Source organism: Tinamus guttatus, unplaced genomic scaffold, assembly GCF_059628265.1.
Source record: "Tinamus guttatus ecotype Peru unplaced genomic scaffold, ASM5962826v1 Tinamus_guttatus_pri_ptg000655l, whole genome shotgun sequence".
NCBI lineage: Eukaryota > Metazoa > Chordata > Aves > Tinamiformes > Tinamidae > Tinamus > Tinamus guttatus.
In genome coordinates this window covers 377619-392500 of record NW_028289189.1, presented here as the reverse complement: position 1 = coordinate 392500, position 14882 = coordinate 377619, and the positions used below count along the sequence as shown (strand labels likewise).

At 49.7% G+C, this 14882-nt stretch overlaps 3 protein-coding genes and 7 non-coding genes across 10 annotated transcripts in view; 9 read left to right on the top strand and 1 right to left on the bottom strand.

The window, feature by feature from the left end:
- The window catches only part of PSMB3 (proteasome 20S subunit beta 3), a 226566-nt gene that overhangs the window by 186733 nt on the left and 24951 nt on the right, over positions 1-14882 (bottom strand). The window lies entirely within an intron of this gene.
- Positions 3-74, top strand: TRNAC-GCA (transfer RNA cysteine (anticodon GCA)). The gene has a single exon. It is a non-coding gene; the product is annotated as a tRNA-Cys (tRNA).
- On the top strand, positions 802-873 carry TRNAC-GCA (transfer RNA cysteine (anticodon GCA)). Its single transcript has one exon. It is a non-coding gene; the product is annotated as a tRNA-Cys (tRNA).
- On the top strand, positions 1463-3064 carry RPL23 (ribosomal protein L23). Its single transcript, XM_010215065.2, has 4 exons — positions 1463-1570; positions 1949-2077; positions 2607-2720; positions 2935-3064. Exons 2-4 carry the CDS (start codon positions 2029-2031, stop codon positions 3015-3017), a joined length of 246 nt encoding a protein of 81 aa, XP_010213367.2. The 5' UTR covers positions 1463-1570; positions 1949-2028; the 3' UTR covers positions 3018-3064.
- On the top strand, positions 2152-2284 carry LOC148592001 (small nucleolar RNA SNORA21). The gene has a single exon (XR_015913979.1). It is a non-coding gene; the product is annotated as a small nucleolar RNA SNORA21 (small nucleolar RNA).
- Positions 5246-5317, top strand: TRNAC-GCA (transfer RNA cysteine (anticodon GCA)). Its single transcript has one exon. It is a non-coding gene; the product is annotated as a tRNA-Cys (tRNA).
- Positions 5602-5673, top strand: TRNAC-GCA (transfer RNA cysteine (anticodon GCA)). Its single transcript has one exon. It is a non-coding gene; the product is annotated as a tRNA-Cys (tRNA).
- On the top strand, positions 6396-6467 carry TRNAC-GCA (transfer RNA cysteine (anticodon GCA)). Its single transcript has one exon. It is a non-coding gene; the product is annotated as a tRNA-Cys (tRNA).
- On the top strand, positions 6866-6937 carry TRNAC-GCA (transfer RNA cysteine (anticodon GCA)). Its single transcript has one exon. It is a non-coding gene; the product is annotated as a tRNA-Cys (tRNA).
- On the top strand, positions 8484-14683 carry CWC25 (CWC25 spliceosome associated protein). Its single transcript, XM_088536280.1, has 10 exons — positions 8484-8570; positions 8871-9043; positions 9441-9677; positions 10210-10279; positions 10453-10580; positions 10863-10932; positions 11373-11563; positions 11730-11810; positions 12392-12553; positions 13808-14683. Exons 1-10 carry the CDS (start codon positions 8553-8555, stop codon positions 13920-13922), a joined length of 1245 nt encoding a protein of 414 aa, XP_088392406.1. The 5' UTR covers positions 8484-8552; the 3' UTR covers positions 13923-14683.

The following is a 14882-nucleotide window of genomic DNA, read 5'->3' as shown; positions in this document are numbered from 1 at the left end:
GTGGGGGTATAGCTCAGTGGTAGAGCATTTGACTGCAGATCAAGAGGTCCCCGGTTCAAATCCGGGTGCCCCCTTGGTTCGAGCTTTTGTCTTTTTTCCCCCTTTTTTTTCCCTCTTTCAAGCCCCACGGGCTCAGCAGCGAGCCGGAGGGTTCCAAGCGAAATTCCCACTGAGGTTTAAATGCGGCCCCTTTTCCAGCAGGATTTTATGGAAGCTCCCGGTGCACCCAGCCCAGACTCTCCCAGGAGCATCGTGGGGACAAAAGGGGACCCCACGGGCCTCACACTCTGGGTGGGGTCCTGTTTTCAGTGCAGGTCGCTATATTACCGTTAATTAAATCGCAATTAGGGAGGGACCTGTACTTTAACTCCCCGCCAAGTCCTCCCTTCCTCGAGCATGTTACCGAAGAGCAGCCCACGGCCCCGCAGCAGCAGCACCGGGGAGTCCCTCTCCTTTTCCTCACGCGTTTTAGCGGGGCTCTTAACACTCCTCCCGCCGTTTCCAAACCGGTTCATGGGATCCCGCTGCGGCAGCGGCCGCCGCTTCCCCCGGGGAGCCGCCTGCGCCGCGCTCTGCAGCCCCGGCAACAGCCGCCCGCCTCTCCGGGCCCCTCTCAGCTTCAAACGAGCCGGGTGCTCCCTCCTAATCACCCGGACACAGCGCTGCAAACCTGGAGAAGGATTAAAAGGTGACACCGGGGAAAGTGCTCTGGAAAAACAAGCAAAAAAAAGGGATTTTGGAGTCGTTCCGAGCTGGGCGGCAGTGCTGTGTAAGCAGCCTCGAGCACCAACTTTGGCAGGTGGGGGTATAGCTCAGTGGTAGAGCATTTGACTGCAGATCAAGAGGTCCCCGGTTCAAATCCGGGTGCCCCCTTTTTTATTTTTCTTCCTTCTTTTAATTTTTGCTCCTCTTTTTCCATCCTCTGACTAAAATAATAAATAAAAAACCAAAGCTCAGAAACAACAACAAAAATTGTTTCTTGAACCAAATCCTCCCGACGCCTCGGCCGCCCGGTACCTGGGGACCCGTCGCGGTGTGTGGGGGGTCTGGGGCTGCCGGTGGCTCCGTGGGGTCCGCGAGGGCCCACGCGCGGCGTGGGGGGGGGGGGAACCCCGCGCTGCCACGTGACGCCGCCCCCAGCCCACCGCGGTCACGTGGTGTGGGCGGGGCGTCGCGGCGGCCTCCCTTCCCGGCGTGCGCCGCGCGCCGCTGTCTCTTCCGGCGCCGACATGTCGAAGCGCGGTGAGCGGGGGTGGGTGATGGCGGCGGATCCGCGGCCATCTGGGCCCCTCCGCCCGGGACCGGCCCGGGGCGGCTGCCACGGGGGCCCGTGGGCTCTAGGGGGCGGCTCGAGCCGGAGGGTCCGCGGGGGGCGGCCGCGGGGCCCCGCCGGGACGGGAGGGCCCCGCCGCGCGCGCGTTGTCGCCTCTCCCGTGATTTCCCCCCGCGCCTCCCCGCTCACGTTGGGTTTCCCGCTACCCGGCAGGACGCGGCGGCTCCTCCGGGGCGAAATTCCGCATCTCCCTCGGTCTCCCGGTGGGAGCCGTGATCAACTGCGCGGATAACACAGGTGAGCGCCGCGCCGCCTCTCCGGGGGGTTCGGGTTAAGAGCGGGGGTCCGGCGGGGCAGAACTGAGCCCCAAAACCACCACGTTCGAGGGGGAGCAGGATAACGCGGAGAACCGCTGGCTCTTTGGCAACGCCGTGGATTTTTCCTGTGTTCTGCAGCAGTTTAATGCAGCTGTGACGTTAAAATCATTTTTCCTTCTGAAAAGCACTTGCCGAGCCCGTGTTGGTGGCCTGGTGGGAGGGTAAAGCAACGGGGTCGCTCCTGGGGGAAGTGGCAGCCTGTGCTGTTGGGCTCCGATCGGTGTCACGACAAAAAGAAGTCCCTGTGGCGGGAGCTGCTGTGGGGACAGCTGGGCTGACACGGTGGCTTCCCTCGCAGGCGCCAAGAACCTCTACATCATCTCCGTGAAGGGCATCAAGGGGCGCCTCAACAGGCTGCCGGCCGCCGGCGTGGGCGACATGGTCATGGCCACGGTGAAGAAGGGCAAGCCCGAGCTGCGGAAGAAGGGTGAGCGCGGAGGGAGCACGGGGAAGCGCGGATCAACTCGTGGAGAGGGGTCGGATGAGTCCGGGGGCTGCTCCGCCCTTCTGAAAAGCACTTGCTGGGTCTGCGTTCAGTGGCTCAGGGAGTTGTCGTGGAAGGGCACAGCAAAGACGCCGCTTTTGGGTGAAGTGGCAGCCTGTGCTGTTCATTTCAATCAGTGGGGTGACATTGCGCCTTGGCGCGCGGGCGGAAGGGGGTCTCTGCTCAATACTGCCTGTGAGCAGGCCTTACGCTCAGAAATTGAAGTGGGAAGCTGGGAAAACACTGAATCATGCAAATGTCGGAGTAGCTGAAGTGCTGTGTCTTTGGGTTATGCACTGTGTCCAAATTGCAGCTTTCCCTAAACCCAGCTGAGGTGCCGTGCGTGATTTGAAGTCCTGCGTGTGCAGAAAAACACATGGAGTTGGGAGCAGAGCGTTTCCTCGGGGGCTTCTGTTCCTGGCCTGGGCTTAGCAGGACAGTTGGGGTCCTGAGCCGCTTGTTTCCTTTCCAGTGCACCCGGCGGTCGTGATTCGGCAGCGAAAATCGTACAGAAGAAAAGACGGCGTGTTCCTCTATTTTGAGGACAACGCAGGAGTGATAGTAAATAATAAAGGAGAAATGAAAGGTATGGAGAAGACCCCTGTTGAAGTGGGCCAAGGTGGGATGAGCAGGAGCGCGTTGGCTTTTTGCATCGAGAGCTCCACTCTCCTGCACAGATGGACTTGGTGACTTATGTCCAGGAGCACCATCAGGCTGATCTGCTTGTACTAAATATTACTTCACACCACTGCTCACTTGCTCAGCTCTCTAACGTGTTCTCTGCTTTTTTAATTCCCCAGGTTCTGCGATCACAGGCCCCGTGGCTAAGGAATGTGCAGATCTGTGGCCCAGGATAGCGTCCAACGCAGGAAGCATCGCATAACCGTGCTCTTCTTTGTAGAGATAAAATAAAAGTGCTCATGTCAAATACGTAGTGTCTGTCTTGCCATTTTTAAGCTTAAGGCAAAGGACTGAATGCTACAGTGAGGGAGATTCTCCAGTTCTGGTGAATTCTGCTAAAGAACTTTATGCATGGGTGTATATTTCAGCAGGAAAACGAGGCTGGAGTTTCTATGTAGTGATTAGTCATTTCTGGGACATGTTCTATATCCTGGAAAAATTGCATTGGGAAGGGGGTTGCACTGGTACAAATTGATCCAACTTGGATGCGCAAGGATGGAAACTGGGAACTGTCTATGGAACATCTTCTAGGAAATTCCTTTGTATGGGATTTGTTAAATTACAGATCTGTAAACTTGAATTATTTTTTATTTTCCTCCCGTCCCAGGAAGAGTGATTTAATTACTTGGACATAGCATTTTGGGTGGGAAAAGTGTGGCCTAAAACTGAATATACCATGAGCTGTTGTCGTTCTGGTCGCTAGGCTCTAAGGACTGCTTCTTTTGGACCTTGCTCCAGACTTGCAAGGACACAGCAAGCCCACTGCTGTTTGCTCAGGTGGTGGCTTCATTACATGCCTCAACCTCAATCAGTAGTGAAACAAGGCCCAGGTCAGTGATGCTAATTGCAAGCACAGAAGGGAGATGGGAGTTTTCAAGACCAGCTGGAAAGCTTCAAGATCAGAGTTGCAAGGTAGGTTTACCCTGAATGTTGCAAAAACCTCCTGTGTTGTGTAAAGTTGCTGATGCTTTTCCTGCTGTTGCTCTCATTCCTTTCTAGCTAAAGCAGAACCAGGGAGGTATCGGGATATAAGCTGCTCAGCAGCTCATTTTTCCACCAACATTCCAGCAGGGATTTTAGCCCATTTGTGATACTGCTGATAAAGGACAGTTGTGCTCCTAGCAGGAGGTGGGTCAGGGCTCCTCTCCCAGCCAGGTGGCCACTGAGGTGGCTACCTGGAGAGCAGAGTGGCTGGCAGGGACTGTCCCCAGGCTCTGCTGTGCCCTCCGTGGCCTCTCCTGCTGTCTGTGCCCCCGCCTGCTCCCAGGGACCAGGGCAGGTGCAGGAATGTGTCCTTCCTGTGGCTCTTCCAGGGGAGTTATCTGAGGTCAAACACCAAAAAAATGGGATTTTTTTCCTAAACAGCTCTCTGACATAACCAGGATGACTGCAAAATGCTGTGGCCTAAAAGCTGTTTCTCAGCTGCCTAAATTGGCCACAGCTGAGCTGTGCCCTTGCAGCAGCTGGGAGGGGGGATATGAGGAAGGACTTGCATGAACCGAGAGCAGCTCTTCTCCATAGGCCCCTTCCTGGAGCAGTTTAGCAGTTGTGGCTTCTTCCTAGCAGATCTGAACCTTCTAAAGGAGGCAGTGGGTGCCGCAATGCTCCAAACCTCCAGCTGAAGTCATCCGCTTGTGGAGAAGTGACCCATCTTTTCAACCCACGATGATGACGGAGCTGTTCCTCAGGCCCTGGAGAGATTTGGAGGTAACAGCTTCTGAGTAAGAAATGAACACTAAAACAAGCGTTCTCCCTCATTCTATTTTAACAGCTTGTGCTCAGTTCTGGATTGTGATCTGCTGATGCAGTACTGGGCTCCTGCTCTACCACCTGCTCTAGAAATAGGTTGGGAGATTTGATGTTTCCCTGTGCTTAGGCAGGGAGCTAATTTCATTTATTCTCTGGGGAGCTCCCAAGTGCATCGGGCCTTGGATGAGCTTTAACAGCCCCTGCAGCACTTGGAGCACCCTAAGATGGGTGGCCTGGATACGAGCCCTATGCTGGGCCCTGCTGTTTCTCCTCCAGCCTGGTGGGGCATGAGGGGTTTCAGGTGCTGCTTTTCCTGCCCCTGCATAGGGGCAGGGGCAGGCCCTGCTTCTGCTGGGTATGACCGTGTGGCTCCTGTGCCCTCCCACGCAGGGCACACCCCAAGACCAAACACAGGCCTCGCCAAGTGCCAGCTTTGCTGGCCGCTGCATCTGAACCATTTATTTCCTTTTACCAGAATTCCTTCAGGAAATTCCTTAGCTTGGGCTCCGTAACCTCGATACGGGGCAAGAGGCCTGAGGGCTTTTATGAAATGAAGGATAATTAGGAGGATATTCTCTGCGAGAGAAACTGCTGCAGGTGCAGGGAGCAAAGGCAGCGGAATGTGGCTCCGGGAGAGCGTCATTCCCGGGAACTGGCCCTACCTGCAGCTCCTGCCCAGCTGGGGGTATAGCTCAGGGGTAGAGCATTTGACTGCAGATCAAGAGGTCCCCGGTTCAAATCTGGGTGCCCCCTCCCCTTTTCCCTCTTTTTCTCAGGAAAAGTAGTTTTGGAGGGTCTTTTTATTTATTTAAATATTTTCCCTCCCATAAAACCTGCCTGTAGGGTATGGCCTCTTTGATCACACAGCGTCTAGAAAAAAGCGGATTGTTAACAGAAGTGGATTAATGTATGAGAGGTTGTGAACAGGAATATGAGCATTTTGTAAGAAACACTCGGTCCCAGAGGTGATTTTCAAATAGTTGCTGTAAATATTAGTTAATAATTAAATGATTTGTACGGGGAACTGCACTACAACTGGGGGTATAGCTCAGTGGTAGAGCATTTGACTGCAGATCAAGAGGTCCCCGGTTCAAATCCGGGTGCCCCCTCCAAATGTACTGTTTTTTCCGTAATTTTTCCATGTTCACAGCATTCCTAGCAAGCAGAGATCGAAACTTTTTATTTTTCAGAGGCTAAAAAAATGTTTTCCCCCAATAAATATATTTGTCTTGTTGGACTAAACCCAACAGGCAGTTTCTCACTAGCACCTCGGAGGTCACCTCGGCTCCTGCTCGACTATTGGTGCCTTAGAGGAAAACTTCACACATCCCGGGCAGGATTCCGAACAGAGAGCGGGAGGCAGGAGCTACATCAAATAACTTGGTGCTATGTCAAATAACTTGGTGCTATGTCAAATAACTTGGTGCTATGTCAAATAACTTGGTGCTATGTCAAATAACTTGGTGCTATGTCAAATAACTTGGTGCTATGTCAAATAACTTGGTGCTATGTCAAATAACTTGGTGCTATGTCAAATAACTTGGCCTCATCGAACAAAAACAAACCGCAGTTGCAAGAGGAAACACTGACATAGATGGAAAAGGACCTGGCCAAGATCCTTTCTTAATCAGGAGAATTACTTTTAAAAAGGGGCAGATTTGGTCTCATTTTCTGGACTCTATGGACTTTCCATGTACTGGTCCCTCTTGCACTCAGGCTTGTGAACAACCTTCCCCTCACGGGATTCCCTTGTTTCCTATAGAAGGGAGATGCCTGGGGAATAATTTATTTTTAAATGTTGTTTTGTTTGCTTGTTTATGTGCCCCAGCAAGGGGGTATAGCTCAGTGGTAGAGCATTTGACTGCAGATCAAGAGGTCCCTGGTTCAAGTCCAGGTGCCCCCTGTGTCCTGCTTTTTGGGGAAAAATCCAAGGGCCTTCCTTTATTTTTAGACATACTGAACTTGTGGTTTGCAAACAGCACTGGTATGTGAACTCCACTATTAAAGATACTGAGCCTTGCCCAAACATTTGCTGTCAAAATCAGTGTCCATGTCACTAAGAAATATTAATGGTTTGGCCATAATAATAGAATATTTATCACTAGGGAACGGCAGGGGGTCTAGATTGTGTGAGTAACTACATTGGAGGAATATGTGCAGATACAATGTTGATTATCTGCAGTTATATTCTCTACTAACATGTGAGTACTAACATGCCAAAAGAAATAATCCAACCAGAGGACATAAAATTTGCCTAAATATATATTGTTTTCACAGCTGCTTGTACCACACTAAAGCCACGGGGGCATAGCTCAGTGGTAGAGCATTTGACTGCAGATCAAGAGGTCCCCGGTTCAAATCCGGGTGCCCCCTCTTTTTCTACCTTCTTTCCTAAAATTTCTTCACGAAAAGAGGAAATACAGAGCAAAGGTTGTCTTATTTGTTCAGTTTTAGAGATTACTTGATGTTCTTTTGCCAAACATGAAATCAAACTTTAGTATTTTTACTCCACATGTTTATAACAACATGCATGCATCAAAATAAACTGCTAGAACGGTCATACCAGGTTGTCTAGTTTCTCCTGTGGGAATAATTGTCAATTTAAGCTGCAAATAATTAGTTGGGATTTTTTTTTTCTAACTGGAAAATGAGATCCTTCCTGAAATGACTCCTGTGATGAATGATCCTTCCTGAAATGATGGAAAGGAAGCTCTGGCATCAAACCAGGAAGGTCTTCAAAATGCACCTGGATTTGACCGTGTGCCAAGTGCTCTGGTGTTCCTGGGGGGGCGCGTAGATGATCTCTAAGAGGCCCCTTTAACCTCAAAGGTTTTGTGGGTTCTTGATCACAGATAAGGACAGATGTTGCCACCTGCAGCTGCCTGGATTTGAACCGCCGACCTTCAGGGCTACAGTCGGACACGGAGCCCCCTGCGCCACGTCCCCCACCCCAGGGGGACCCCCCGCAGCTCCTCCGCGGCAGGACGTGGCTCAGGGGCAAAAGCGCCTGCCTGGGAAGCAGCAGGTCCCCAGTTCAAACCCAGCCCCACGCTGTAAAAGCAGCTCATCCTAATACCCCTCAAAGGGGTCCCCCCTGTGAGGTGCCACCTGGTTGTGGCTCTAGGACTCTGGTGTCTTCTGGGGCAGCGCCCTAGAAGGGTGTTTGAAATGGAACTACTGAAACTTGAATTTATCCCCTATCTGAATAACCTCAGATACTAAAGTAACTCTACTCCTTGGTGCTTCTGTAAGATTCCTTCTATGATCCTAATTAGATACATGACTTTGAAGTTTTGCCTCAATTGCAGGTGGCACCAAAACAAAAGGGACTTTAAGATAAGAATGAACCAGCCAACCACCTTGCAAACTCAGCAGAAGAGCGTGGATAATCACCCAGCAAGCCAGGGACCCCCTGCGTGGGAAGATCACCCTGTGGCTCCTGTTTCGGAGGCATCGCCTTTTTTCAGCTGAGCCAGGCGGGACCCAAACCCCTCAGCAGCCACCACGGTGCCCAGGTGCCCGATCCTCCCTTTCCTGTGGGACGGGGCAGCAGGGGCTGTTGAAGCTGCTGGTCCGAAAAAGAATTTTTGTGGTGATGGCGGAAGATTTTTTTTTTTTTTGTCTTAAAGGGCGCCCAAATCCGTGCTCTAATCGGGGATACAGGCGGCTGCGGTGGGCGAGGGAAGGGCTCAAGCCGCGGCTGCAGCCCCACTTACATCCCGGCCGAGTCCTGGCCGTGCGACCTCCGTTCTCCATTTTGTCGCGTCAATCGCTCTCTCTTTTTTTTTTTTTTTTCTCCTTCTCTTTTTTGCCTTTTAACGGCCGCGGGGCCCGCGCGCCCCCTCCGCCGCGGCGCCGCCGCCATCTTCCCGCCATCTTCCCGCGTCCCCCGCCCCCTGCGGAAGTGACGTCAGGGCGCGGCGGCGCGCCCCGCTGACGCAGAGGTCGGCCCGGTAGCGGAGAGGGAAGCGCCGGCCCGAGCGCCGCCATGGGGGGAGGCGACCTGGTGAGGAGGGGACCGGGACCTCCCCTCCCCCCCGGGCACTGGGGGCCTCCGGGACCGCCCTGCGCTCCGGCGAGGGGGCCGAGGCGCCCGGGGCCTGCGGCCTGGCCCCGTTTACCGGCATTTCCAGGCCCTATCGCGCTTCGAACAGACCCCAAACACTGAGGGAGATCCCAGTTCTAAGCGGGGCCTTCGCCACCGCCTTGTGCTACCGGCGAGATCCCCCCGCGGGCAGCGAGGTGAGGGCGGCCGTTCGGTGGTGACCGTGTCCGTGACTGTGTCCCTGCGTGCTCCCTTCCGCAGAACCTCAAGAAGAGCTGGCACCCGCAGACCCTGCGCAATGTGGAGAAGGTCTGGAAAGCGGAGCAGAAACATGAGGCCGAGAGGAAGAAGATTGAGGAGCTGCAGCGGGAGCTGCAGGAGGAGCGGGCCCGCGAGGAGATGCAGCGCTACGCGGAGGACATGGGCACCGTCAGGTGAGCTGGTGGCCGCGGGCCCCCGTCACCGGCCGTTGCGGCCCCTGGAAATCCTCTGTAACTCCTGGAGCTGCATCCAAACCATCAGGCCCTGCTAGCAACAGGCTGTAAGCTGTAATCAGCCCGCTTGTCCTGTTATGCTGTGCCTGTTTTTGAAGAAACGAGGGTAGACGAGGCTCATAATTTAGCCCCTCTTCTTGTTTCATTCGGTTAATTACCTGGTGGTGTGTCTTACACATAACTTTGTATCTAAAGAAAAATAAAGCCCTTCTGCCAGGGGTCAGGAGTTTAATGTCTTTGGCGTGAAAATGTTTCCACTCATCTTTGTGCAGCAGGGCCTTAAAGTGCAACTTTTAGAGCTTTGTGGTAGCAAATAAAAGGGTCTTGTTTGTAACAGAAAAAGAGAAGAGAAGTTGGAATGGATGTACCAGGGCCCTGGCGGCATGGTGAACAGGGACGAGTACCTCCTGGGCCGCCCCGTGGATAAATTCATCTTCGAGAAGGCAGAGGACAAGGACGCAGGCTGTTCCAGCGAGACCGGCCTTCTCCCAGGCTCCATTTTTGCCAAGACAGGGGCAAACTCTGTCCTGGACATGGCAAACAAAATCCGGGAGGATCCACTTTTCATGATAAGGTACAAACTGTTGAGTTGATAACGCATTTAGACCCAGCAATATAATATCAAATAATCTACTTGGTCAGTTAGCTGCTTTGGATGGTTTTGCTAACCTAAATTCATACTGAAGATGTGATTTGCGAGTGCTGATAATGGTGATATAGACCTCAAGTTGATAAGGACATAAAAATGCAAAGGCATTACACCCTGGTTTTATCTCTACAAATTTAGATCATCCTCTGATGTGTATGTGAATATACCTTATCTGCTATGAGAGTTCAGGCATTTAGCAGTTTTGTAGCCAGATGGATTGTAACAAATAAATATATATATTTTTGTGTGTGTGTATATATATATATAAAATTTGCTCTATTAGTTGGACTCTTAGGTAGGAATAAAAAAGACTTGATCTTAAACAGATCTATGTTGCTGGGAACACTGCTGAATTTCAGAAGGAGTTGCCTTTTTCTGGCACTTCACAGGTATCTTCTGTGAAACTATGATCATATCTTCTATTTTTTAAAAACTAACTTATTTCTCTCTGATTTAGAAAGAAGGAGGAGGAGAAAAGGAGAGAAGTTTTGAATAATCCTGTAAAAATGAAGAAAATCAAAGAGTTGGTAGGTATTTTTCCATACTCCCTAACAGAGTCAAAATATAGAATGCACTGAATTAAGGGCAGGGTCATAGGACAAATTAATATCTCTTAGGAGTAGGAGCTGAGTTCTGTCCCTAGTGATTAATAGGTAGTGATTAATTGTTGATTTAGTAAAAAGGATGTCTTGCTTTATAGCTTCAAAACAGTTTAGATAAAAAGGAGAAAAAGAAGAAGAAAGAGAAAAAGAAGAAGCACAAGAAGCATCGACGTCGCAGTTCCAGCAGTGAAAGTACCAGCAGCGATGAGGACCGAAACAGAACCAAGTACGTGTTAAGGCTTCGTTATAAAAAAATATCTTGTTTCATGTTTCAGTTATCTTTTTTTCATGTCTCTCTCCAAAATTCTCTTTGAGTCTTGTCTTTCTAATGCTGTTAATTGGCCTGACTTCTTTTTTTAACCTATTTGTTTTTGAATCATTAAATTATAAGCTCATTGGATACCAATAAAAAAAACAAACACTAAGTGTTCTGTGCCCGAAACTGGTAAAAAATCTTTTGTCTTTTGATTTCTTCTGCTTCAAAAGTGTTACTGTATCTTTTCTTCAGATCTCAGAAGAAGATGAATAATTCTTCCTCAAAACCTGTTCCTTACAAGATTCCAGGATATGGTTTACAAGTAAGTCCCTGCGTTTTGGGTGGCTCTTTCAGTAGCAAATGCTCACAGAGGCTTGGAGAAGCTTGCTGCAATAACTACTTCGCCAGCTGGAAGGGGGGTATGAAGGGGATGTGATTTAAGAAAAGTTCAGATTCAGTTTGGAGCCGTCCAAGTCTTGAAACCTGGTAGGAATTTTCTTGTTTCCAAGTTTGAGATAAATTCTGTTTAGTTTCTTTTCTTGTAGCTGTGTATCTATTTAAATAATGTAATTGACTGTAATGACATATTAGCTTATTGCTGAGCGTTGTACAGAAGTTACCTTTTTAGACACAGGTACTAGGGCAGGAAACCAGCAGATGAGACATTTAAACCAAAATACACATGCTCTGTCCTTTGTGGCCTCCCCTTGTTGTGAAGTTCTGAGAGGTTGTCCCTCCTTAAGGATATTTTTTAAATTCCAGGTTAGAGAGACTGACCAGAACCACAAGTCCCGGAGCTCTCCAGCTGCCAGCCAGGAGAGGGCCCCCCACAAGCACCGGGATCGCTCCAGGTCCAGGAGCCGCTCGCGCTCTCCTCAGAGGCGCAGCAGCAAGAAGAGTGCGGAACAGCCTGGATGCAGGAGGTCAAGATCCCCTTCTAGACACAATAAACAGTGAGTGTGGCCGCCCTGGATGACCTTTATCAAGGGCTGCTGGTGGGGGAATAGAAGCCGGGTAGAGATCTCAGTTTCAGAATGTGTGCAAAAAATCTGGGGGAAGTCTAGGGGGGAAAAACATCATGTTCCTCTGTTCTAAAAAGAAGGTGTTTTTATGTTACAGCAGTCGGGAGGAGAAAAGCAAAGCTAGAAGCCCTTCCCCTAAAAAGGGCTACCGCCGGCAGCATTCCTCGGGTTACACCAAGTGAGTAAAACCCGGTCCCCCTGCTTCTGGATGCTAGTTGTCCCTGATGATTATGGAATAGTTTGGTGTAATCTGTGAGACACGTTTCATTCTGGTAACTAAAATACATCAGTTCACCGGAAAGTCAGGCAGACAGCCCTGAAGTGTTGGGCTTGATGCTCTTGAGCTTAATTGCCACCACTTTGGACAGCTTCCCAAACAGCTCATGTGGCTGCAGTTTCTCCATGTGTCTCGTGTTGCTGTGTGGGGCAGTCATGTGAAGTCAGCCTTTATCCTGCAGACTGTTAATTAGAAGCGTTTTCTTTCCCTGTCATCAAGAAAATATGACCTTGACAGCATCATTTTACCAATGAATTAAGAGGGCTGAAAAGAGGCAGAAAACAGACCCTTTCTAGAGGCACAATAAAGTAGAGCCTTTAGACATGTGTTTAGGTGTTTTGCTGGTTGAGTACCAAAGGAAAAGCCATGTTAGACACTCCTAATTTTGGAGATCATAACTCCCGTTAAAGAACAGGAAGCAAGATGGGGATGGTGCCCAGCAAACTACTGATTCACAACAGTGCTTTTTCCTACGCAAATAGGAAGATCTCTCCAGAGGAACTAGAGCGTAAACGCCAGGAAATGATGGAAAATGCCAAGTGGCGGGACGAGGAGAGGGCCAACAACCTCAGGAAACACCAAAAGGAGGAGGAGCTGGAACGAGAGATGGAAAAACTTGACTCCCGAGATGGGAAGTTCTTGCAGTGAGTGTCTTCGTTATCTCCTTTTTCATTTGGTGGAAATACAGGCCACAGCTTTTCAGGAGTGCTTGATCATGGTACAGATCTGTCTCTACTATGCTGTGCAATGGAACTAGCGTATCTACTTTTACCAAGTTCTGTTCTTACCTAGAAAATCGCTGCTTTCTACTTCTGTGATGTCCTTGATAATAGCCCAAAAACTGGTAGCTAGTTATTTGTGCCATGCTAAAGAAATACCCAGTGTTTTAAAACCAGAGCTGTTCAGCACCTGCTCGTAGGGGCTCATGGCAGAGTTCCAGTCCTGCAAGCCAGCCAGGAATCCTTGTGCCAAGGGCGTGTGTGACTGAGGCCTGTCTTAAAGAAGAAATAAGACCAGTTCTAGATGCATCTCTCTAAACATGTATAATAGCTCACAGGCAAAAGAAATTGGAGTGGCATGAGGACTTCCAGAAAACCCTGCCTCCAATTAGGAGAGTGCTTTCCCAGTGTGTCCGCAGGGCTGTTTTTCCAGAGCCCTGATGTAGTCGTGTATGAGAGAGATCCTATGGCAGGGTTGGGTATTGTGGAATCGTTGTAACATAGTCTCCTCCAGGCTATATAAATAATTCAGAGAAAGAGGTACACTCTAATTTTGAAGCAGCCCAGAGCTAGAATTGTGCACAGGTGGTTAAAATCACAATAGACTTTTTCTTGAACAAAATGTTTTACGAAAAGGCATTTCTGCATGTTCCCCTGTGTAAAACCGACAAACTCTGTTTATTGGCCTGCTTTTTGAGGGTGGCCATGGGAATGAAGAGATCGTTCAGAGAAGGATCTGCAGTGGCTTGAAGTAGTAAAAGCAAGAAGGAAGCAGCGACCACGAGGATCCCTGCTCTGTACAAGCTCTGGCATTTGGCTTCCCAGAGGAGAGCTGCCCTGGGCTTGGGAACACACTGCTTTTCCCTCGATTGCTTCTCAGAAAGCAACTAAGTCCCCTGTGAGAGATGCATTTGTAATTAACGGCTAGTTATATTTGGAAGATGAGCTATCGAAAGCGTATTTCTGAGTGCTGACCTTAAATAAGGCATCGAATCTGTTACAAGCTAAACTAAAAGCTGTTCGGTTTTTTTCACTGTGGTCTTTAAGAAGAAATAATTTACTGCTTCCTATTTTAGTTTAATGTAGGTAGATGATTTGGGACTAATGAATCCTGCCAAACATAGCGTAATGTTTGGAAAGAAATTCTGACTTCTTTTTTTTTGGTTCACTTTTCCGCAGACGCTTAAAACTAGAGAGTGCCTCTACTTCCACTCTAGAGGATCGAGTGAAGCGCAAAATCCACTCCCTGCAGAGAACTCCCGCTGCCTTGGAAAAGAACTTTATGCAGAGATGAAACTTGCTCTTCCCCAGATTCTGTGCAGGAGTTAAACGGACACTTGTTCCCCAAAGGTGAGACCTCCGTCCAGCACAGAGCCTTCCTCTGGCTGCACGCTCTGCGCTAGAGGAACAGTTACCATCTCCCAGACAGCTGCTGGATTTCTGTGCTGCAGCCCACAGCGTGTTCTGCTCTTCTGGCTTTGTGAATAACGAGTCTGACCTTGCAAACAAACCTTTGCTGGAGAACTTGCGAGCCCTCATGTTCTGTTTTTAACGTATTGCCAGATCTTTTCCTGCTCTCTCCACCTTGACTGGTATCACTTTTGTATATTGTTATTACTAGATTATGCCTGGTGGTAACTGCTTTTTACATTGGGCAAATTGTCCAAGCTCTTTGTATGATAGAGTGAAAGACCTATTTTTGTTTAGCGCTTAAAGACTGGAGCAGAGCAGATTCATTTGTGAGTTAAATGCATTTGGTAGCAGCTACGTGAGTGACAGAACAAAAGCCAATTGGTAACTAGTAAATTCGCCCGCTTTGGTGCAAGTTTGGTGGGTGACACTAGCCCAATCCATAGCGTTGTCTGTAGAGGGGATCTCATTGCTCTTGGATTGGAATGTTTTGGGCCAAAGGAAGCTTATGCGAAGGATAAGGAATGAACAGAGTGTAGCTGAATACAGCAACTATTTCTCTGGGATTTTTGTACTGCAAGTAATGTGTATATGTACAGCGGTGGAAGGTTTGGTTTATTTTAAAAAGGAGAAACTTTACTGTTATTTTTAAGTGTTTTTGTAGCTTTTTTTGTGTGTGTGTGGGGGGGTCATTATCAAAAGGTATGGTATGGACCTCATGGTATCGCTGGGACCGGGGGGCTGTGCCGGGTATTTGCAGCCTTTGGGGCTCCCGGGCGGGATGGGGGGACCCTCGGGGCTCTCTCCGGTGGCTTCGGAGTCCCCGCGCGGGGCGCCCCGCCTC